General features: G+C 43.2%; 4 protein-coding genes across 5 annotated transcripts in view; all 4 read left to right on the top strand.

The window, feature by feature from the left end:
- The first annotated feature begins 79 nt into the window (after positions 1-79).
- On the top strand, positions 80-3212 carry LOC105431166 (uncharacterized). The gene is made up of 3 exons (XM_011645194.3): positions 80-446; positions 1587-1768; positions 2914-3212. The coding sequence occupies exons 1-3, from the start codon at positions 383-385 to the stop codon at positions 3181-3183; spliced, it is 516 nt and encodes a 171-aa protein (XP_011643496.1). The 5' UTR covers positions 80-382; the 3' UTR covers positions 3184-3212.
- Positions 3213-5199: 1987 nt separating this feature from the next.
- LOC105431191 (uncharacterized) lies at positions 5200-8475 on the top strand. The gene has a single exon (XM_011645225.3). The coding sequence runs from the start codon at positions 5445-5447 to the stop codon at positions 6939-6941; it is 1497 nt and encodes a 498-aa protein (XP_011643527.2). The 5' UTR covers positions 5200-5444; the 3' UTR covers positions 6942-8475.
- An 883-nt stretch (positions 8476-9358) lies between these two features.
- LOC112552912 (uncharacterized) lies at positions 9359-10691 on the top strand. The gene is given in 4 exon segments (XM_089074214.1): positions 9359-9404; positions 9407-9548; positions 9907-10105; positions 10107-10691. Coding segments are annotated over 4 exon segments (423 nt in total). The 5' UTR covers positions 9359-9373; the 3' UTR covers positions 10158-10691.
- A 5651-nt stretch (positions 10692-16342) lies between these two features.
- The window catches only part of LOC105431167 (roundabout homolog 2), a 96789-nt gene continuing 90688 nt past the window's right edge, over positions 16343-22443 (top strand). For both annotated transcript variants that reach the window (XR_016138773.1, XM_011645196.2), the window contains exon 1: positions 16343-17743. Coding sequence is in view for 1 of the 2 variants with exons in the window: in XM_011645196.2 (XP_011643498.2) it covers positions 17677-17743 (67 nt within the window). In the remaining variant the exon portion in view is untranslated. The remainder of the gene's footprint in view (positions 17744-22443) is intronic.

Raw genomic sequence — 22443 nt, 5'->3', positions numbered from 1 at the left:
CGAGAAGAAGGGGGTTGTGGATTCAGGGATCGTTCTCGGATGCTGTTTCAGGTTCGTCCCGATCAGCGAGGTTCGCGCACACAACGGCTTTGACGTCGAGCATGGTCGTGGACAGATCCTTCCGCCGGTTGCGAATATTGATTTTCGACTTTCGAGGTTTCTGGAGCAAGCTCGACGCAGCCGTGACGCAGGCGTCGACGTCGACGCAGCATGGCGGAACCAGCTGCCGCTGGCTGGCTGGACCATCCATCCAGATCTTTCGCGGCTGACGCGTAAGTTCTGCGTGCAAATCACGCGAAAGCGATCTCGCAAGATGTGAGCCGCCCACTTGTCGGATCGTCCCTGCGATTAGCTTAGTTAGCGACGAAGACTTCCACGAGACATGAACGCGAATGTACACGTCGCTGTCACGTGTTTCCTGCTCGTCATGATGATCGCTACGAATGGTAAGTGCGGAATAAGAGCGTGAGATATTGCATTAGTGAGGCGTACCGCCAGGATATTAATTTAACCTTTCGAAGATATTAATTTTATATATTGCAAAAAAAGAGAAATTTCATCGGGAACAGTTCAATGTGCGATTTTCTGATAAAAAATTATTTACGATTAGCCTGTGCATGTGAATTATTTTCGGCATAAGGATAAAATAAAGCGTTAGTAGAAAAAAATTAGATATGTTTTATAAGTTTGACATTATATAGTGACTATATTTAGTTATAATCACGATAAAAAAAAAAATGGGAAAATTATAGTCGACCGACTTGACGTTGAATTCGTGATATTTCATGCTTTTTAAGCTTAATCTTTGTAACACTCGAGAGTATAAATATATACATATATTTATAACGATTAATGAACTTATCATTATAGCCGATGATCCACGAACATAATAAGATCACAACGAATTTTTGAGGGCGAGCGAATCTGAAAAAAACATAACAATTTATTTAAGATAATATACCATATATATATATATATATATATATCCTTTATGAAATTATGTATTTTCTTTATACCAATTGATTCATATCATTATTCTGTATAAAAATATCAAAATATATTTGCCAAAAAATGGATAGTTTATAAGATTATAAGATATTTTATACTTTATGTCAAATTGCATATCAAATTTGAAGTTTGAATTTGATATGCAACTTGACAACTAAGAATTGAATTTATATATATATATATATGATTATATAATCATATATATATATATATATATATATATATAAAAATTCAATTCTTAGTTGCTCACAAGACGCGTTACGCGCGGTGGAAGTTGGCGGCGATAGCTAATCAATTTATCACTTTTCCATAAGAGCGAAAGTATGATCGGCTATCGTCGTCAACTTCCGCTGTACGTAACGCATGACACGTCCTGTGAGCAACAGGCCGTAGGAATTATATTCTTCCGAATGTTGTTTAAAAATTTTTTTTTTAATGCAAATGTATCGTCTGGACTCATTTGCAGATGAATCTAGCGCGTCTTATTAATCGGTTTCACATATCGGTTTCGATTCATGATTAATAAGCTCGTATCGATTGAGCTTGCGTGTATCTAATATAGAGCACATTTATGATAGGAACAGGTCAATTAATGTCAAAAGAGCATCGGACCCACGCGGCGTCTGAAAGAGCCAACGACTTATGGTGTTACCAATGCTTCACAATGGATGGCGATGAGAGATGTATAAATCTCACTGGTAACACTGGCAATTTCAGTACCTTCAAGCACAAATGCACGGACGATAGGAGGATCTGCATGGTAAGACTGTGAAAATAGGTTTTGTACGTCTCGTCTTTACGTAATCGCGCGATCCTCACTTAGATTAAGCTACGGAACGTAGGTTTAAATCAAGTTCGTTGTATTAAGATTTATATTGTAATTTCACACACACACACACACACACACACACACACACACACACACACACACACACACACACACACACACACACACACACACACACACATATGCACACGCATATGCACTACACGGTAGCGTATAGAATAGAACATTACGCAGAAATATGATTGACCTTTCAGAGGAAAATTGGAATAGCTGACGGTTGCGCGGCGAGTTTGCGCAAGCGATATTTTAACGAATTCGGGCAATTTGTGGCAATTTGCTCGCGCGCGTTTAACGTGAACTTGTTATGACAGTTTAAACCAAATGACTTGTTTATCTCAGCGAATTAATATCTAATTGAACGCACACATATACGCCGTGCGTCTATCCGTGCGGTTGAACGCACGTGAGATAACCCGAATTACAGCTGTCTATTTATCAGTTATAGCAATCGTCGAAATGCCAAATGATGTATTTTAGGGAGAATTTCACCTATAGTTTCCTGCAATTTCTAATAGAAGAAATAATATTGGAGAAAGACACAACGCTATTTCCCTATCTCTCAAATTAATTTTGATTTTAATTTTTTAAGATAAAGATATGCATTTTTAAAAATATTAACTTAAAAATAGAACAATAATAATCTTCTTTATCTTTGTTAATACCCTTATACATGCATATATTAAAATCTTAACAATTGCGTACTGCGAATACTTTTGCAATATTTTTTTTTTTTCTTTTTTTTTTTTTAAAATAATTAATTGTGCATATCCACAGAATATATAAAATACAAGCCACTAGCTTTCTTTTATATTTTACAGACCTTTGTATGAAAATTCTGAAGTTGAATTTTTCTATGCAGAAACATCGCTGAAGAGCGATGTTTTAATATCCTATTACAAATTGTTGAACAATTTATAATATAAAATGAAAAGCCTTTTTACATTAAAAATAACTATGGCTATATCTCTTTTAATTTTTGCAAACTTCGCGGACCAGATTAGATTTCCCAGCGAAATTTTCTGTGAACAAAATGATACGATGAGTTCGCGCGGTTACAGGTGAAGCGGTTCTCCTACACCACCAGCACCGAGAACTCGACCTCCAGTCCGCAGATCTGGTCCGTTGAGAGAAACTGCACGAACAAATGCGAGCCCGGATGCATCGTGATCGGCGAGCGCACTAAACTCTACGCCTGCACCGCCTGTTGCGAGACTAATTTATGCAACAACGGTACCGGCACCGCCAACGACCTAACGATCAAAGAAATCGACCTCCTGCTGGCCCTCGTGCTCCAAGCTGTCTTGACTGTTATCATGTACCCGTCCTGACAGTGTCAATAAAGCTTTCAACCACACAATACGCCTTCGCGTATTTTGAAGCCACGCGCAATTTGCCCGCAGCCCCCTGATATATTCGAACACTACCTACCCCCCCCCCCCCGCGTGAACACACGAAATTTTAAACGACTCTCTCGAGTCTTTCAGGCAGAAATATAAAGTGTTTGAGGTCATTCAGCTTTCAAAATATTATTAAATTACTTAGTTTCTAAAATTATATGATTTTTAAATTAAAATTATGTTAGAACGAGAACCGCTATTTGAAGCTAATCCAAAATAATTAAGATAATTAAGCTTAATTCGCGAGGATCTAATTATAATTGTTCTGCATTATTTTAATAATCGTATCGATTTTCAAAAATAACGTTTAATTGCTCTCACAGTTCTTTCAGTTAATTTTTTTTTTTTTTTATCGAATTTAAATTAAATTTTTACCGCGAAGGACTGGAGTAAAATGGAAGGTGACTTCCTTTAAATTTACCATCCGGGAGTTGTTTAGAACTGTAGCGTCATCTAGCACAGATATTTTATGTTGAAGCTAAGGTTGCAACAGTATCGACTGTGTATAACTCAACAAGATTGAAAAAAAACGCAAATATAATCCTTTTTTCTAACTTACTGAGTGAGAATGACGCTAGGAAAAATTAAATTAAATTAATTATGAATGGATAATAAATTAAAAAGGGGAATTATTTTCAAAACAAAAACAAACGATTTGCTGATAAATCGTCGTATCGATTATTGGTTATTCTTCTATTTCACTTATCTATTAATCAAAAATATTTCAAAAATATAATGCAAAATTAAATTAAAACTTTTTATTAATAACTAAAAAGCAATTTGATATTAATTTCCGTTAAAATATACTTTTGCATTCGTATGATATATATTTACATTTTGATTTGTGATAAATCCGTAACACAGAGTGTTCGAAGCCAGTTTCCAGCGATCTGAGCGTTAATTAATATACTTTTCATGCAGCAGATGCGATAACTAGATAAACCGCTAATCTCACGTCTGATTAGCGGTAACTCTAATTCAAACGGTTAATTTCATAAGGCTCATTCCTGTGATTTGCAAGTCTCCCGAGAGGAGATCGCAATCCAGGAGCCGGTCGGCGGTCTCTTCACCACCGTCTTCACCGGTAGCTACATCCGTCGCTGACGTTGACGACTACTCCAGTTGTATCACCTTACCTTTTCCTCGTCCTTGTCCCCCTTCCACAGGCGACAGCGTTCACCTTCAAACGCCCGCGGTGTTCTCCGCTGTTTCGCGGCGGCCGCCGCCGCCGCCGCCGCCGCCGCCGCCGCCGCTCAACGTATCGTCGTCGCGTCCTATGGAAAATGAAAACGGGGATTTATTGCCCGCAACAATTGCACCGTTCATGACGTTGGAGAGTGCTTTCCGCACCTCGACGGCTGGCGTTCCCCGGACCGCGCACTGCAAATACCGAGAAACACATTCAACAGGAGGAAACTCTTTGCGCAATCGGCACGCACACGTCGGCGCTGACTGACGGCGCGCTTGTGATAGATGCGCGCCGTGCCACGTAAATATACGAAAAATCCCTTTGTGGCTCGCGATAAATTGCTCGTAAAATCGATATCGCCGAGGCTCTCTCTCTCGTCGTCGACTACGTCGCGAATATCTAGCGTTTCGCAAACAGTTCGCGCGGAAAGCCACGTGCTATGGAGAAGTGCGATTTATGCTTGACTGACTGGCGTTCCGACTTGAATAATATTTACCTCGGATCAATTCAGGTTTGAACATATTATTTTGGTCTAGACCAAATCTGTTCATCTGTTTATATAGAAAAATCTTTATCAATTAGTGAAATTGCACTGAAGACTGATAAAGAATATATTAAACGTGTAGGTACTCTGTCGTTTTTAAAATGACGCGTTACGCAACGCGTCGATGGAAAGATTTCCAGATCCGCAAGATTCATAAGATTCATAGGATCGTTTTATCATAATGATTACTTGCGAAATCCGACCGCACGCATCGATTGATGAGGATGATATTGACGAGACGATGTCAGTGTTCGCGCCAATGTACCGAACATAAACATTCGCGCGGCCGACGTGACTACGTCATCCAGGGAAATGGAAGAAAAAAAAAACGCGGCGGGGCGTCGCGGTGTCGCGTCGGCGACACGCTGGTCCGACTTGTTTCCGACTTGCCAAACGCCGGGAAGACACGTCCGCGATCGCTATCAATTCAGACACGTCAGTGCGAGGAGGTGAGCCAGCATGCGCGCGTCGGGATGGTCCACCGCGATTTTCCAGCTGTGTCTGGTCTCGATCGCGGCCCACCCGATCCACCCGACAAAGGGGGTGACGCACCGGCCGGGCGTGCCGAAAAAGTGTTGCCTCTCCGGTTACGCATTCAACGAGAATCTCGAGTGCGTTCATGCAAAACTGGATCAGTTCGACTATACCACGCATGACGCGCGGCGAACAATCTCGTCTCACTCCCCGCAGCGAATCGTCACGGTGATCGCATCCGCGCAAGGACTGAGATGCGACGGCGAGGAGGACGATACCAGTTCGAAATATCATCCACGTGGCCTTCCTATCAACTCGATTTTCCGCTCTTCGAGAGACTATTGTATTGAAAATATGATCAACGGCACGACGGTGCTGATCAAGTGCGCGGAGATCGGCTCGGAGGTGTCTCTGGACAGAGAGAATTCGACGGAGATGACGATAGTGACGAAAACCACGACGACTACGAGGACGAGGAGGATCATCACCGTGACGACTATCACCACCATTACCACCATTAGTCTAACGAATGTATCGTCAAATATGTCAAAGGAGGACGAGATGATCAACGAGATGACTCACCACTGCAGCGATCTGAGGACGGTGTTCTTCTGGGGTGCGCAGACCTACATGGACACCAATGTGGCCCACGTCGTTCTCTCCACCATCGTCGTCGTGGTGTACCTGTCCATCCCGGAACTCGGCAAGAGCATCTACAATCGCGCGGTGCTCCGTCACAACGTCTGCCTGCTGTTGCAGGGATTCTTCCTGACGTTCCTCGGCTACTGCAATCTGTGCGGCTTCGCGACAAGCGACGACTTCGACACCCTCCTGTGGATACTAATGCAATACTTCACGAACGCCACGGTGTTCTGGCTAAACGTAATTTGTTTCGACATGACCCTGTCTATCACGCGCTTCCGCTGGATGATGGGATCGGGCCAGCAGACGATTCAGGAGGAGAACAGACGACTCCTGCTGTACGGCGTCTTCGCGTGGGGCGGCGCCCTGGTCCCCGCCGTCGTCGCCGTCATTTTGGAATTCTGTCCCGGGATCCCGGAGGACTTTCCGCTCAAGCCGAATTACCGTCGCTACCACGGCGGGCCGAACTACGTGGTGAACATATACTTCTTCGGCATACCGTTGCTGACGCTCTTCTGGAACAACGTGCTGTTCGTGTTCACCACGTATAAGATTATACGCATACAACGGAGCACGGAGATAGCGACGAGGAATAACACCAACGTCCTCAGGAAGAAGTACTTCCTCTTCCTTCAGCTGTACCTGCTGATGGGCGCGCCGTGGTTCTTCGGCCTGCTCTTCGCCTGCTTGAACAAGCTCGTGGTGATGAAGATATGTCGGCTGATATGGCCGATCCTGTGGCTCCTGATGCTCGCTACCCACAAGAAACTGCGGCAGAAGCTCGCAAACAAGTTGCGGTGCGTCAGAAAGAAGTCAGATATCGTCGCGACTGTCTCGTAAGATAGGCTCCACGAAGAAAGAGATCTAGAATCCATCCTCGGTTTGGACCGCAGAAAAAAAAAATATGTGCGTATCACGATCATTCTCGGCTTGGATCGGCCGAAAAAAGAATGCGCGCGTGACGCGTGAACACGATTCTTATCGATTACATGGAGGAGGAGCGTAGAAAATTGCGAGAGATGCTTCGTCTATTGTCATACAATATTACGCAATCTCGCGACAGTGACGGTTTCTCTCTCCCCCCCCCCCTCCGCCCCCATCGTCATTAACGTTCGCGCAACCTGCGCGCTCGCGGGCATTTGCATTCCTTTCTAGCGCAACTCTCCGTAGAAAACCTCCGTCGGGGAAAAGGAGGGACGGAAAAAGAAAAAAAAAATCCACGCCGCCGCTGCCGCTGCAATATCCGATGCCGCGGACTGAGTGATGAGTCGCAGAAAAAACTCGGGTTCGCGGCGTCGCCGAGCGGTAGGATAATAAAGGAGTCGGGGCGCGACGTCGTTTCCTGCCGGGGCATTTTAATTACCGTATTCGCGACGCGCTACCACTCGCTACCCCCGCGCGCTCGTATCTTTTTTTTTTTCCTTGTTTTACAACGTGTAGAATATTAACCTGTTAGTGTATAACGCGGACGATGCATCAGTGACGGACGCTTTTTACGAGCGATCCTTTGCACCTCGGAAAGATGCAATAAGAACGTGATTCTTCTCCCTCGAGGGAAAATCTCGCCCCGTGCACGCTAACAGGTTAAAATATGACTCTAAAATGCGCAAGAGAGAGAGAGAGAGAGAGAGAGAGAGAGGGAGAGAGAGAGAGAGAGAGAGATGTTATTTTTTCTTTTCTCTATCGTACATCAATTTTGTACCCTATTAGGTAGACACACTTATAGAAGTTCCGATATCTAGTCAAATGGGAGAATAAACAAGTCCATTAGCGAATAGACAATCGCGAGTAGAAAATATCTGGAAGAAATTATCTCGAATTGCGATCCTCTCGATAGCGCGGAACGATAAGTAACGATCGCGTGGAATTGATAAGTGACGGCCTACGGACAATGGCTTATTAGACATATTGATTTAACGTCCTCGTCCGCGGTGCGACATGACAAAAAAAAGGATCATCGTAATTTTCTTAGGCCAACTGCAATACCAGCTACTTCAGATAATTCTAAGAATGTGACAAAGGATAAATATTGTACCGCGTGCGATAATATATAGGAGAGATAAAAGATTAATAGCTTGTAGACGTATGTTTACGTGATTACAGTAGTCAATAATTAAACGTAGTTAAATGCAATTTATCGTACACTAATTCGCATCACTTTATCGTAAATAAAATATTTTTCGCGAAAAGACCGTTTGGTCAGAATTGCTTTATTATTTTAGGATGCAAGAGCACGATCTGAAAATAAATTTACATTCAAAATTGTTAAAATATTCAGCGTATACTCAGGGAATCTATCAGGACAAAATATCCATGACCAACATTTATATAACACGATGTAAACAATTTATAAACGATTAAAATATATATTAAAATATATATTTGAACTGATTATGCTTTTTTTCGTATCTAACTTGACCATTAAATAAAAATATTTTAATTTTTCTGTGAGTAGAGACCACGTTATGAATATATTATTATTTTATTCACAATTAATTGCATCAAAATATCTTACTTGAATCGAGGTTTCCAATTTTAATAAACGTTTTATTCTTTTTTTTTTTTTTTTGGTAAGTTTTACTTACTTTTATATATGTAGAGAAAGATCCATTTTGCTGAAGTATCTAAAAAAAATGTGATCAGGTACAGATTTGAAAATAATTTTGTTGAATTATTAAAATAATTATGTGTCAAGTTGGGTGTCGCAACATATAAAATTTTTGCAATATTATTATTTTGGTGGTTTAAAATTATTATTTCCAAGTCTGTATCTATACTAAATTTTTATATATTTTAAGTTTATATATTTAAAGTCGTTCTATTCGTGGCATCTTTTAACAATTGTATGTAATTATTCATCTTGGGTTTTCCATACAAAGCTGTTAACTAGAAAGGCTTATTAGTTAGCTAATCTTCGCAAGTATACGTGGACGTGACATGAGTCATCGCCTGGGTATCGCTGTCATAGATTGCATCAATATTTATGCCGTGCCGTTGCATCGCGTGTGCGCAGATTTGTGTATGTTATTTCGTGTTAAAACAAAAACTAATTTATACGCGTCAACTTTTTTTTTTTTGGCCGGTCAAGTTACTCCTGTGCGTTTTACGGTGCGTTTCTCCGCGGTCGCGTCCGCGATTTGCATGAATAAATACAAAAAAAATATATGATACCAAGTAATAATCTGAAATTTAACATACGAAAGATATTACGTGTGACAAACGTAGTTCGTTAACACGGATTCTGCCGTCCGAGCGATATTTCGACGATCATTATGTCCAACCGGCCCTCTAAAGCCCGAAACGCTTTCCCGCGGATCTGCCGCGCGGCATGCAAAATTACGACGTAGGCGCTCTAACGAGAGACCAGAAGCGAGCTTTAAACGAACTGAAAATGATCATCCAAAAGGAAAACGAAGTTTACCTTAAATCGCATCCGGGAGGTCAAGGGTTTAATCAACAATTTTGCTAAGAGATAAATTCGCATGAGTCTAATATAACCATTCGTATAATTTAAATTATAATTTATAGTATAATCGTTTGTAATTTATAATGTAATTATTTATATAATTTCTAATCTTGCCTCGGAAGAAATATATCTTTGTATCTTCGTTTGTGTCTAATTAATATTTTTTTTATTAAAATCACTTTATTAGACTTACGTCGCGCATATTATGATATGCCAATTATTTATATGTCATCGGTTGGCATTTAACTTGTCTTTTCTCTAACGATAATTTTATAAGGAAAACGCGCGGAGAGCGACCAATTATAATATTTAATACGCGACCAGAATATCTCGTTCGAGATTAATGGCACGTCATTAAAATCGCTCTCGCAGGCACGTCCTATCGAAGCAGCCGCTCATCGATATTCCCGAGGCTGTAGGTACATTTTTCAACAGGCCACGTCGTGAAATTGTTGCTGACCTTTTGGACTACATGTCGTCCGCCGATAAACGATCGGACATAACGGACGATCTCGGGCAGAAACTATTTCCAACGACCGGCCATTGAAAGTCGCAGTAGCGACAACTCGAGCTCGCAATCCGAATTCTAACTCGCGCGATTGCAGCAGCCGTGACTCGTAATTTTTAATAACGATCCAGATGTAATCGATTTACAGGGTTAAATTTGTTCGATTTCCATGAGGGAGCAACGACGCAGACACATAAATCCTAATAATGCAATCAGATCTAATCTAATCACGCGTGCCTTTTCATAAATTTAAAATCAAATTAGTCCTTATCGCCAAAGTGTAAATTTAGCGTAGTAAATCTAATTGTGCTTTTTAGAGCGTTACATAAATAAATAACCTGATTAATATTCATTGTAATCTCCCGTATTAATATTCCGTTTATTGAAATATTGAAATTTTGTATATCTAAATTTTATATATATTCTCTCTAATATTTGCTCTACGTGTGTCAATATGTGATAACGTCGCTGCATTATATAATTACACATAATAATCCAGTCGTGCGCGCGGATTCTCTTTATAAATCTAAAATTAAATAATTTCGATTCTTATCGCGAGAGTACATGTTTAATTCGGTTGCGCTCATTGTATAGAACATTATATAAATACCACTTGACTGTCATTAATATTAACGTATAATGAAATTTTATTTCAATCTATGCTTTATATATATATATATATATATATATATATATATATATATAAAATGTTTACTAATGTTTACTTCGCGTTTGTCAATATGTGATTACGCGGGTGCATTATACGGTTACGTTAACCGCACAACTGGTTTTACAGATACATTATTGCCTTTATTAATCTAATCCTTATCCTATTTATTAAACGGCAACAACGGAAACAAGCGACAGTGCGAAAAACCATTATTTGTAATTAATGCGCGCGACACAGGGAAAGTAACGACGACTACGTTTTTATCGATTAGATAAAAATGGAGTGCGAAAACGCGGTTACGCCCGCGAGTTACCTGACAATATTCCGCGACAATATTTATCTGGTCATGCTAACGACAGCGGCTATCTTGCGGAGTAATATGATGGGCGGTTAGGACTGGTTACAGCAATGCCGATCGGCGCTAACCTCGATTAATTAAATTTTGTTACCTCATCTCACGGGGTGTACCGCGACTGTTGTTTCAACGACCCGCAACACCTCGGCCAATTCCATACCAATTTTTCTTCGACCAAATGCCGCGGGGCGAATGATTCTCGAGCTGCCGACGAAATTGCTCATACTTTCGATAAAAAGCAAAAAAATCGGTAGAAAAAACAGCGAGATAATCCTTGGATATTAACAGGCAGCAACGAATTATCCTGAATTATCCTGAAATTTTCTCGACGAAAGAATCTCGACTCTGTGCAAGTTTCGATTCGCGGAAATGTGTCATCAAATCTAAACGTATACGGAAAAAATAAATTTTTTCAAGTACCTAAAAATTTGATCAAATATAGAAATTTGAAATAATTTTGTCGAGTTCCTAACATAATTACAAAATTTTTGCGATATTATCGTTGTGTTTAAGCATCCAATAAAATTATTTTTAAATTTATATCTGGCCAAATTTTTAAATCACTTCAGTAAAACCGTTCTTTTTATGTATTATTATTCGGACACCGTGTATATCTTAATTGGAGCTCCGACAAGATGGAAACAGGGATCACCATTAAGAATCTGTTAAGGCTGTCAGTGCGATTTATCGTGGAGGGAAAACTCGGGCTCGTTTCCGTTGTCACGTTCGGCTCGATCGGCGTGTCACGCGATTAGTCGCGGAGCGGGATTAATCAGGTCGTGTAAAAAAGGAAGACAAAGAAACGATCGCGAAACGAACGAGGCAACGCACATTGCTCGTGTTGCACCTTCATCGTCGAGTAGTTTCCGGTTAGTCGTACGCGGGGGAGGAGGGAGAGGGGGTTGGGACGACCTCGGCGCGATTGTTCCCGTTCGAATTCCGGTACGCTGGGCCGTCACATACAGGCCCCTCTTTCAGTCTTCGTTATCTTCTGATACCGCCCGTCCTTCCGATTACAACTGTAAACATGGCCGCCGAAGGCGCTTCTCCCATTTTTTTTTTTTTTTGCAGGTGTCGCGCATTCTTGGGTGTCTTCCCGTTGTGATACGCGCGACCGGAACATCCGGCAGATTCACGCTGCGGAGACTCCAAGTGCGAGAATCTTGGAAAGAAAGAAAAGGAGAATGCGACAAGTGCTTTGGATAAGTGCCTTTCGATGCCAAAGACGCAGCTGTCGAAGCAGATTCGATGCTCTTCGGCTGCTGCGCGTTGGCATCATCGGAGTTTGGTCGGTTGACAAAAGTACGATGACTTTACGCGCGAAGAAAATAGACGAAACTTCGAAAATATTTCCGAGAGAGTGAGAGAAAGAGAGAAGGAAAGAAAGAACGGTCGAAAAAGTTCGGAGAAAATACTGGGAATCGACAATGTTTATCTGGTCGGCGAGGATTTCCAGGAACTGCCTCGCTCGCGGCTCGTCGTGGACGGGGCGAGACGGGACGGCATTTTATGAAGTCGACTATTTCGGCAACAAATAAAGCTCGGAACTCGCTTGCCTCAAAAATGTAGGGAAGAAAACTCATGATCTCGCCATCGCGGCTTGCTTTTTATCGAATACTCTGCAGATAAGAGCCGATGTGTTCCGCAATCTGGATTTTATGCGATAATTCCCTCATGACCCAGATTTTTGATAAATGTATTGTAAAATGTAATACGCGTTTACCGTGAACTAAAGGGTTTTTGGATAATCTACAAAATGCATTTATACGCAACGAACGATATTAATTGTGAATTATTGATTTCTCCAATATCCCGAGATGAAATTTCCCAGCCATTATCGGTCGCAAAGTGCGGGACGGATTTCATAAAATTTGTAAACTTAATATACTTAATCTCGCGTATCTGTGTAATCGTATATCTATTTAATATCTTCCTATAATTACAAATTTCTACAAATTTCATTTAATAATACGTTCGATCTCGTCCCCGTCCTCATTCACGTCTCCTTTTTATTTTCGACGAGCCGCGAGCGAGACACTTCCTGGAAGATAAATAAGTCCCGCGTACGCGCGGTTGATTCTAAGTACTTTCTCGGAATTTTTTCGACCTCGCTATCCCGGGAGTCTTTCGAGAGATCTATCTTTTCGTTTTACACAGGCGATTCCTTTTACAATACTGCGGAACATCCCGGAATATTTACTCAGGGCAGGTGGCTTGCGGCGAAGGTGCGAGGCGAGACGGAACGTAAAAATTTTACAGCTCCACCAGGAGAGTCGCGTGCTCGCGAGGTAAGACGGCGGCTACGCGTCGCCGAGGAGCTTTCTATTAGCGAACGTCGTCGTCGTCGTCGTCGTCGTCGTCATCGTCGCCACCGCCGCCGTGCGCACGCATATATCAACACAGAGACATGCGGTCCGCACCGCGTGGTCGATGGCATCCCCGCTCATCTTAGGCCCTGCGCACAACGCGGAGAAAATCTTAGAAATCGAAATATTAAATTTCGGAAATAAAAATTAAAAATCAAATGTACCACGAGTGATATGAGAGTCACATTTCATAATATATACAACAACACAATACATACAAACTACAGCCCAAGTCGAGGCTTCCTAATCCCCTATCTCTCTCGCTTATACTTATGGTGCACACGCAGATTGTACACAGGCATACGGATCTACAATTTTATGCTGAAGCCGAACGGCTTAATTGAAAGAGGTTTCCGTAGCAATGACAGTACTTCTGAGAGCTTTGCCAGGCCGCCGAAGAGGAGATACGAGCGTATGAGAAACATTCTTAGTTCTGTCTGGAATCGAACCCGAGACTTCTAAAAGCATAGTAGACCAGTGTGCTGCCTACCATGCCACGCTCGCTTTCAAATATCAGATATAGCTATATCTCTTATATCTAGGTCCATTTTGCGTTACATTTAATCTCGATTCCTAATTTTTATTTTCAAAATTTTAAATTTATTCTTATTTTTATAATAATGCCATTGTGTGAGGAAGAATTGCTGGCAAATCTGAAATCTTTTCCTAGATACAGATTTTGATGATCCAACAAAATTATTTTCCAGCGTTAAAAAATTTTTCATCTTCTAACAACCAATTTAAACATCATATATAATTCAGAAGATTTTTGAGGTACAGGTCTGATAATTTTTTGAGGCTTTCACAATTTTTAGATTTGCCAAAGTAAAATTGTCTTTTTCATGCAGGCCCCTTAGACGCCCGATGTTGTAATAGCCGGTTGGGAAACAGAGCTGACTCTACGTGTCCCGCGAAACCCCGCCGATAAATCGCCACCATCAATCGTCGGGAGACTTCAACTTGATCGCCACGAAATCGAATGATTTCGCTTTAATCCACGTGATGTAGGATGCCTGCTCGCGTCATGCGAAATCGCGCGATTTCTCGCCCCATTCGGCTCTCCCAAGTCGCGTTATTACCGTCTATCTTGTTTATCGTGCGTTGCAAGTCGGAAACCAATCGTATTATTACATCGCATGGATTTCGATATTTTATATGATGTTGATATTTATCGGAAGCACAATGATGTTCGCGTTCCGCGATGTATCTGTGAGATATCGCTCTTCGTAAATTTTAAAGTACATTGCGATCTACAAACCGCGCGAAACGTAAGAACGTCGATGTAAGTTAACGTAAACATCTAATAACAACGTCCCGCTCAACGTTATCTGTGTTATTTTGCCTTCTGTTGCAACTAGTATTCTTCTAAGAACTTGTTGGAAACATTGGAAGCATTGGAAATCGATATTCAATCTCGAGTAAAAATATGTAGTGTATCAAAACTAACATAATATCCGCATGTATCTGACTAGACAAACTTCTTAAATTTGCTAAGCTGAGTACAAGAATAAGCTACAGGTATGTAAAATAAATACATTACAAGATATATTAAATGTATTATAATAAAAATATATATGTATATTAAATATATCATTAAATTTTTAATATACATAAATATTATACCGCGTAGAAGTTTGTGGACTTTACTCGAATGGGTACAGGGATTCGCGTGTGTCTAGGTACAATCCTGCATTCCGCCCTCCACTGCAGGAAGGCGAAACCGAAGGCGGTCGAACGCGGCCGAAGACCCGCGTGGCGCTTATAGGGAAATCCGTGCGCGGCGGGTCCAGGGTGTCCCGAGCGAAGAGGATGGAACATCGAATTCTCGTACGATGCTTCCCCATGTCGTAGGTGGCGTCACCGGATACCATAAGTGTACACGGAATGCGTATGAATGTCTCATAATTGCGGTAGGGTAGGTAGGCGAGTCCGCGTGACGTGGCTTATCGCCTCGATAATACGTCAGACGATAGAACGAACGGAGTTTATTTACGATGTCGAATGTAATATATTTTTCTCCCCCCCCTCTCTTCCCACCTCATCCCGTCTCAATTCGCGGAACGTGGTTATCTTCGTGCTGCTCGCTCTTTGGCGCCATCATTGAAATTTTCATCGTACGAAGAGGGCGAGTCTATCGCACGAAGTCAATAAAGTTTCACGCTGAAGCTTATCGTTTTAATAATAAATTAGGCAATAACATCAAGTGGGGAGTTTTCTTAAGGATTCTGGGTAGCGCCTAAGAGTATTGTCGAGAAGCATCACGATACAAATCGAGAGACTGAATAAAATGAAGTTATTACTTCTTCGAATATCAAAAACGTGAAGTTATATGTATATTTTTTTTATAAGCATCCTATATTTTCTTAACTTAAATTTAATCGCAAGATTTATTCTTGAGTGTCAAAAATTTATTTGTATCATCATTTTATAAGTAAACATAATAACATTGAAATGGAATCATCGAAAGTGAATACTTTACGTTACAGTGTCAAGGTAAAATATATAAAACTCGTAAAATATTCGCTTCCTGCGATCTTACGTAATAATTTACATGCAGACCGATCAGAAAAATCGATTTACCTAAGAAAAAAGCTTTCAATATAAAAGAATGGAGAGGAGGATCTTTGCTCTTTACTCTCCCGGGACTAACAGCGCCGGCCTCATTTGTTCCACGAAAGCTCGGTGAATTTTAAACGATCAAAAAAAAGAATTTGCTCGCTATTCTCCAAGTTTTTCAAGAGGGAAAACCTCGTAACATTTCGCGCGGATCACCCTGTATGTGGAATCATGGGTTTAGTTCTCGCCGGTCCTGCAGATGGCGCCGGACGGCGCGCTAAATATGCGGGCGCTTGCGTACCCCGCGACAGTCGCGGATCGGCCTTCGCGCGAGTGATGTCGTGTGTATTCGTATTTTTCCGCCGTCGCGCCGCTCCGACACGTCTCTCTGTTTTTGTTCGCGCAAGCGACCGGCGGCGCCTGACAACAAACAACGAGCGCGAACGCGAGGAGCGGTTGTACGCGGTTCTACAACGAGTGACGTCCCGTCAATGAGCGTACGCGATCATTCGTGCGACGGTTCCGCGGAATCCGTCGCGGTCGTTTCCCCCGACTGGTAGTTTCGAGTGACATTCGCGCGGCGCGTAGCGATAAACATCGATTGGGCCATCGCTCGCTCGCTCGTCGGTCTCCCGTCGCTCCACCTCCTCCATCCCCATCCTTCTCCCCCCACTCTCCTCTCGTTTCGATCGAGGATCGCGCTCTCCCCCGCGCGATCGAAATGGATCATCAGACGGAGCAGCGGCGCGCGCGCGACTGTTGACGCCGCGCCGACCGACCGACCGACCCGACCGCGCGACGCGGAGTCGGATTATTCTCCCCCTCGTCGCGTTCGGCGCTCGTCGCTCCCGTAGAATGGACACTCGCCGTCGTAACGACGGCGTTGTCAGCGGCGCAGTGCGCGCATCGATCAACCCGTGAGGGAGCGGGCGACCCTCGCCTTGAACGAAAGCGCGGACGGCGCGACGGGACACAGGACGCGAGGAGAGGAGGCCGTTCTCATCCCGACGACTTTACGTCGTCGCACCGTCGTCATAATTCAGTCCCGCGTTATCGATAACGAATACAACGAATACACGGCGTAACTACGGGGGTCAGAAGGAGGGAATGGATATTCGCCGCCGCTCTCGTCCCCGTGCAATGGCAGACGCGGCCGCGGACCGGCCGCGACGCGCGACCCGGCTGAAGTAAGCGTCGGCTCTGAAGTAAGCCAGCTCTCGAGGCCAGGTGATCCAACGGCGACACATATCGATACCCGTGCGCGGGTGTACACGCGCGCGCGATCGCGCGTGAACGCGGCGCCGAAGTACTCGCGAAGTGTGCCTGTGGTGTGTAAATAAAAAAAAAAAAAAAAAGGAGAAAGAGAGAAAAAGAAAAGGAGCGTCCGTCCGTCAGCGTGGCGTCGGCGAGAAAGAAGAGATCGCGTTAACGAGATCGTCGTCGTAACCGGCTGTGTGGCGGCCCGATGACGCGCGAGTGTTGATCGGCGGCCCCGAGTGCCCCGATCCCTCTAACCTCTCTCTCCCCCCTTCGATTTCGGTGTGCGTGCGTGCGTGCGTGCCTGCCTGCCTGCCTGCCTGCGATCCACAGACATCAACCACGGAGAAGGAAAAGGGTACAACGCACACGACGGGGACAGCCCTCGGATACATTAATGAAGATGTGCCGCGGATTGATCGATCGCTTGCTCCTGCTAGCGGCGTTCGGCATCACAGTCCAAGGTACGTGATTTCTCTGCTCTTTCACTTCCCCTCCCCTCTCCCTCCCTCCCTCCCTCCCTCCCTCTCTCCCCGCGCACATCTCGTGTCCCGTTTCTACCCTCGCCTCTCTCTATCTTTCTTCCTCTCGGATCTTCCCCCTGGCGTGCTTTTACGATCCATCGTGCTCCGGGCGCGCGTCGCGCCGTGCGTAAATAATATTGTACATATAGGGTGTCCTCGTAACACGCCACGCTCCACCGTTTTAATACGGAATCCCCGATTTTCCCACGGATCCTCTCCGGCCTTCTCTCCCGATCGCGTAGTTTACGCCAGATGCTCTTGGCTCTCGGAAACGTAGAGCGACGGCAGTGGCGGTGAATCCCATTCGCATAAATTGATTTACCCTTCTTCCCCTTGTTCCGTCGATTCCGGCGTTTCGCCGAATCCGCGCAAATCGAGTTCGCGCGTGTAACGAGAACGCATCACCTCAAGAATTCCGCTTAAAGTCGCCGTAGAAAATGGGGGTCCCGGCGGCTACCGTCGCTCCCGTCGGGTTGCTAAACCGAATCGTCGTACATCCATTTCTACCAGTATAGATTAGTTTTCATCCTTTTTTTATCTTACTCTTTATTTCCTTTTTATTTCTAAGAATTAAATAAAGAGTTAAATAAGATCAATAAACATTGGTAGAAATGGATACTAGTCCGAAAATGAAAGATAGATTAGATACTATCTTTTTTATTTCTAAAAATTAAATAGGGAACAATTAAATAAAGAAAGAAATAAATTAAACTGAAATTTAACTTAATTTAAATATTAGTGTTCGAAGTAGAAATCGAAGAGTGCCATTTTTGCTTCTATATTTGCTTATATCAAAGACACATATCTCTCATTGATCCTGACATTTATTTATAATGATAATGATAATAGATTAACTCACGTATGTAGTCAAATATTTGTGTTTAGATAAAACAGGGGAGATAAGATGCGTGTGGCAGAAGAACGGGGAGTAGTGATTTATGGCTCGGTTGTAACAAACGTGCAATTGGACTTATTTTCAAACGCATTTTCCGTCCTGTTCGTTTGTGATAGATGAAAGGAGGCGCGAAAGACGAGCTTGTTTTAACAGTTTCCTGTGACCGTGGGTCACTATATTTATTACGCGTAATTAATTACAATGTGGAGCGAATTACAATTTTGCGGGGAGCGCTCGCCCGGTATTTTTACCGCAGCGTCATGGTGCGCGTACACATTTATTATTAATTGCATTCAATCGTGGTAACAAATAATACATAATTGATTAAACTGCGAGCAACTTTTAGTCGTTTAAACGGGGAACGATTATTAAAGACTCCCAGAGAGGGGCATTTCGATTCGGGGCTTCTATTAATACTTATGTACGTACGGGCTCCGGTATCATTTCGCCCGAAATCAATTCTGTTAACCCTCAATTACTTTGATGGAGGCATGTCTGACCCCCGGTGCAGATAGCTTGTGAGATATCACTTTTATCTTGAACTCTGACTCGTTATATTGCTTAAATGATTTTCACTTTTTTCCGCCCCTCTTTTCCCGTGCGCCTAATTAGCGCGCGAGTTATTTCCTTTGATGATGACACACGCGTATTTCGACGAGAGTTTATTAAATTCTATTTTACCAGATCTTCTTTCGCGAAAAAGCTTTATTAATCAAAGCGCAGTCAGATTATATTCTCGGCGACTATACGGTTGCCAATTACGAAACCGGCTTCGGGTCCGCGCTTTTCAAACCGTGAACGTAAAAAAAAAAAAAAAAAAGAAGAAGAAAAAAAAACAAGACGTTATTTTTCCACGAAGTTGCATTCCGCCGCGCGTTTACGCTGCTTAGATCGAAAATAGCTGAGGATCAAGCTTCCGGTGGGCGAATTGCTTTCTGAAATCCATGTAATGTACAGAAACATGACAAACCGACAATCACCGAACATCGCGTTTATATTCCCTTGCGCTCAAATAATCGCTCGTCAAACATATTCGTTGTATTCGTGGCGCGAGCGCGCGCATGTTACACGTTGCATTGTACAATTTTATCGCCGGCCACCGATACTGGGTGTAGGAAAAACAAGATTCGAATATTAAGGGAAAGTTCTGACGGACGGGTTATTTATTTTAGTAGTTTCCACGCGGCGGCCGGCTTAAAAATAGACGACGATACGCCGAACGGGGTAGTAGGCTTTCCGTGCTCTATTTTTGTTTGCGACGCGATGTTTATCGTTATTCAAGCAAAACTCCGCGCCTACCATTCTTATGCCATGTCCATTGCATTGTGCACGGCGGGCGCGAAGCAAGCATTTGATTTTCAAAACAAATGCGCGTCTCCCTCCGTTCTCCCGCTCCCTCTCCCCCTCCTCCCCCCGTTTGTTTTCCGTCTTTTAAAATAGAGAGAGAGACGGGATTGTCATCGCAAGGTTGGAAACGCAAATTATGCATTAACAGATCTTAATTCGTACGTCAGAAAGCGTGATAAAAAATTTACTACTATATTCGTTGTTTAATTGGAAGCATCACTCGTTCTTTTTTTTTTTTTTTTTTTTTTCTCGTAGAAACGACAAAAAGCATCTTTTGTCGTTAATCGTGGAATTTCGCGAATTAAGCGAGAGTAATATTCATTGCTTAGTCAACTATTTCCATTTCCTTGAGGAGGTATGCAGCGAGCTCGCGCTGTTGAACGTGGGACGTTATATCGATTTCCATATAATTACGCGCGTGTGCTGGAAATAAGGGCGGGCGGCACGCGACGATTGTGTTAAGGCACGTCGGACAATGTGTAAATGATAAATTAAGCCAAGTTTATCCCGCTCTGTAACTCCTTGCATAACTCCGCGTCCGTGTCTCTTTCCCTCCCTCTCTCCTTCTCCCCTAGTTTCTCTGTCTATCCTCGTCTTCCTCGCGTTTCATCTTTTTTCTCCCCTTCATTTTTCTAATTCTCGCACGATCGCTCACCTTTTACTATCAGTCCCGATATAATTGCTACCGTGTTATTACGTGGCGCCGAGGTGCGACGATCCGTCGTCGTCGTCGTCGTTGTCGTCGGTCGGAAACACGTTTTAAATGGCCATTACGGCGATTGATCCCTCGCGCGCACGCTGCGATTAATCTCCTTCAATCGCCGCCGCCGTGACGACAATGCGTGCGCTGGGAGGAAAAAAAAAGGGGGGGAGAAAACCGTGGAGCTTACAACGAGAAGAAAAGCCGTCTCTGCTTTCGCAGGTGTCCGTACACGGTGACGCGCGAGCGTAAGAAGCTATCCCGGGCACCTCCGACTATTCACGCTCCCTCAGAAGAGATCCTTTTCACACAGGCAGTTTTCTCTTTCAGCCCCGTGCCATATTTACCGGCTTCGAAACGCGGGGGGAGACGAGCCGAGGATGTACACGTGACAGTTTTATAAGACGCGAGTTAAATGCGCATCTCTCTCGCTAAAGCGCCGTCGGTTTTACGGCCGGGAGACGGTGGGTGAGATTTTCTAAATATCCGTGGAAATTATCGATACCGGGGAAACACGGTTTAAAGGATCTCTCGACGGCGCCGGGATATTTATGACATGTTTCGAAAATTTATGCGAATGTCATTCGATTTGACTTAAAAGAATAACTCGTATGAAATGTACGTTAAACGCGATTAAACGTGATTCAGCGAGATTACTTTTGCAAAAGGGATCTCTCGAGTCGAAAATCCATCGGGGTTGTACGGATTCCGAACTTTAAATTACGTTATCTCGGGTGTACCTTATAAAACATATAGGTTTTCTAACCGTGTCCCCCCCCCCTCCCCTCTCTCTCTCTCTCTCGCTCACTCGCTCGCTCGCTCTCACGTTTTCGCAAAATTAGCCTGTGGACCGTATCGTTCGCGGATGGGAGAATTTCGTCAACGACAGGCGGACGCGAATATCGGCCGTATCGTCCACGTATATTGGTGGAATCGCCGGCGCCCGAATTTTCGCATCGCATAACTTTACGAGGCATTTTACCCGGCCGCGAACTGGCGCCGAATCGCCGCCGTCGATACCCGGCTCTCTGCCTTTTACGTCCGGAGAGACATAAAATACGTTTACCGCGCATTTTTGCCTTTACTGTGGAAACCCTTACCCCTACCCTCTCCTTCGTAGCATACTTGCGATGAAAGTGTTTGCAAACTAGAAACCGCCGTCGCACGCGGCCGACTAGGCGTGGTTACTGACGCGACTCGCGACGCGCGATGCTCGACGACATTCCTCGTATCGTCGCAATAAATCGTCGTCTTAATCACGCCACCGCGTTTTAACGTTACGTTGAGTATCGTGTACCGTGTGATAAAAAGCTTCTGAAGACTTTTAGATTTACCGTTAGCCGCTATTAGAAAACGAGTTACGACTTACACCCTCCCTCTCGCATTGTTTACAGTCATCGTTATATTCCTTATCGTTGGCGTGCGATATTTCTTTCAAAAAATATAAAAATTGTTTCCCGTTTAAATTGAATTTTTTCCTTTTATGTATGCTTATTAAATTAGTCTTTGTACGAGATATTGTACAGAAAAAAAGTTATCAATCTTACATCGAGACGAATGTTTTCATATGCAAGCGAGGATATTATAATCTTTTTAAAAATTTTAGTCTTGATTTGATTCACTGTTGAAAAATGTGTGTTAAATTTAATATAAAGCATATAAATCTCAAACGATCCATTCAAATTTTTATATGTGTTA

The sequence above is a fragment of the Pogonomyrmex barbatus genome, unplaced genomic scaffold (genome assembly GCF_055798465.1).
Source record: "Pogonomyrmex barbatus isolate J1 unplaced genomic scaffold, ASM5579846v1 scaffold17, whole genome shotgun sequence".
Classification (NCBI taxonomy): domain Eukaryota; kingdom Metazoa; phylum Arthropoda; class Insecta; order Hymenoptera; family Formicidae; genus Pogonomyrmex; species Pogonomyrmex barbatus.
This window is presented reverse-complemented; position numbering and strand designations above follow the sequence as displayed.

Coding starts and splice junctions, on each gene's coding strand:
- LOC105431166 (XM_011645194.3), top strand. CDS start 383: ATGAACGCGAATGTACACGTCGCTGTCACGTGTTTCCTGCTCGTCATG. Junction 447..1,586: donor CATGATGATCGCTACGAATG/GTAAGTGCGGAA, acceptor CATTTATGATAG/GAACAGGTCAATTAATGTCA. Junction 1,769..2,913: donor ACGATAGGAGGATCTGCATG/GTAAGACTGTGA, acceptor GCGCGGTTACAG/GTGAAGCGGTTCTCCTACAC.
- LOC105431191 (XM_011645225.3), top strand. CDS start 5,445: ATGCGCGCGTCGGGATGGTCCACCGCGATTTTCCAGCTGTGTCTGGTC.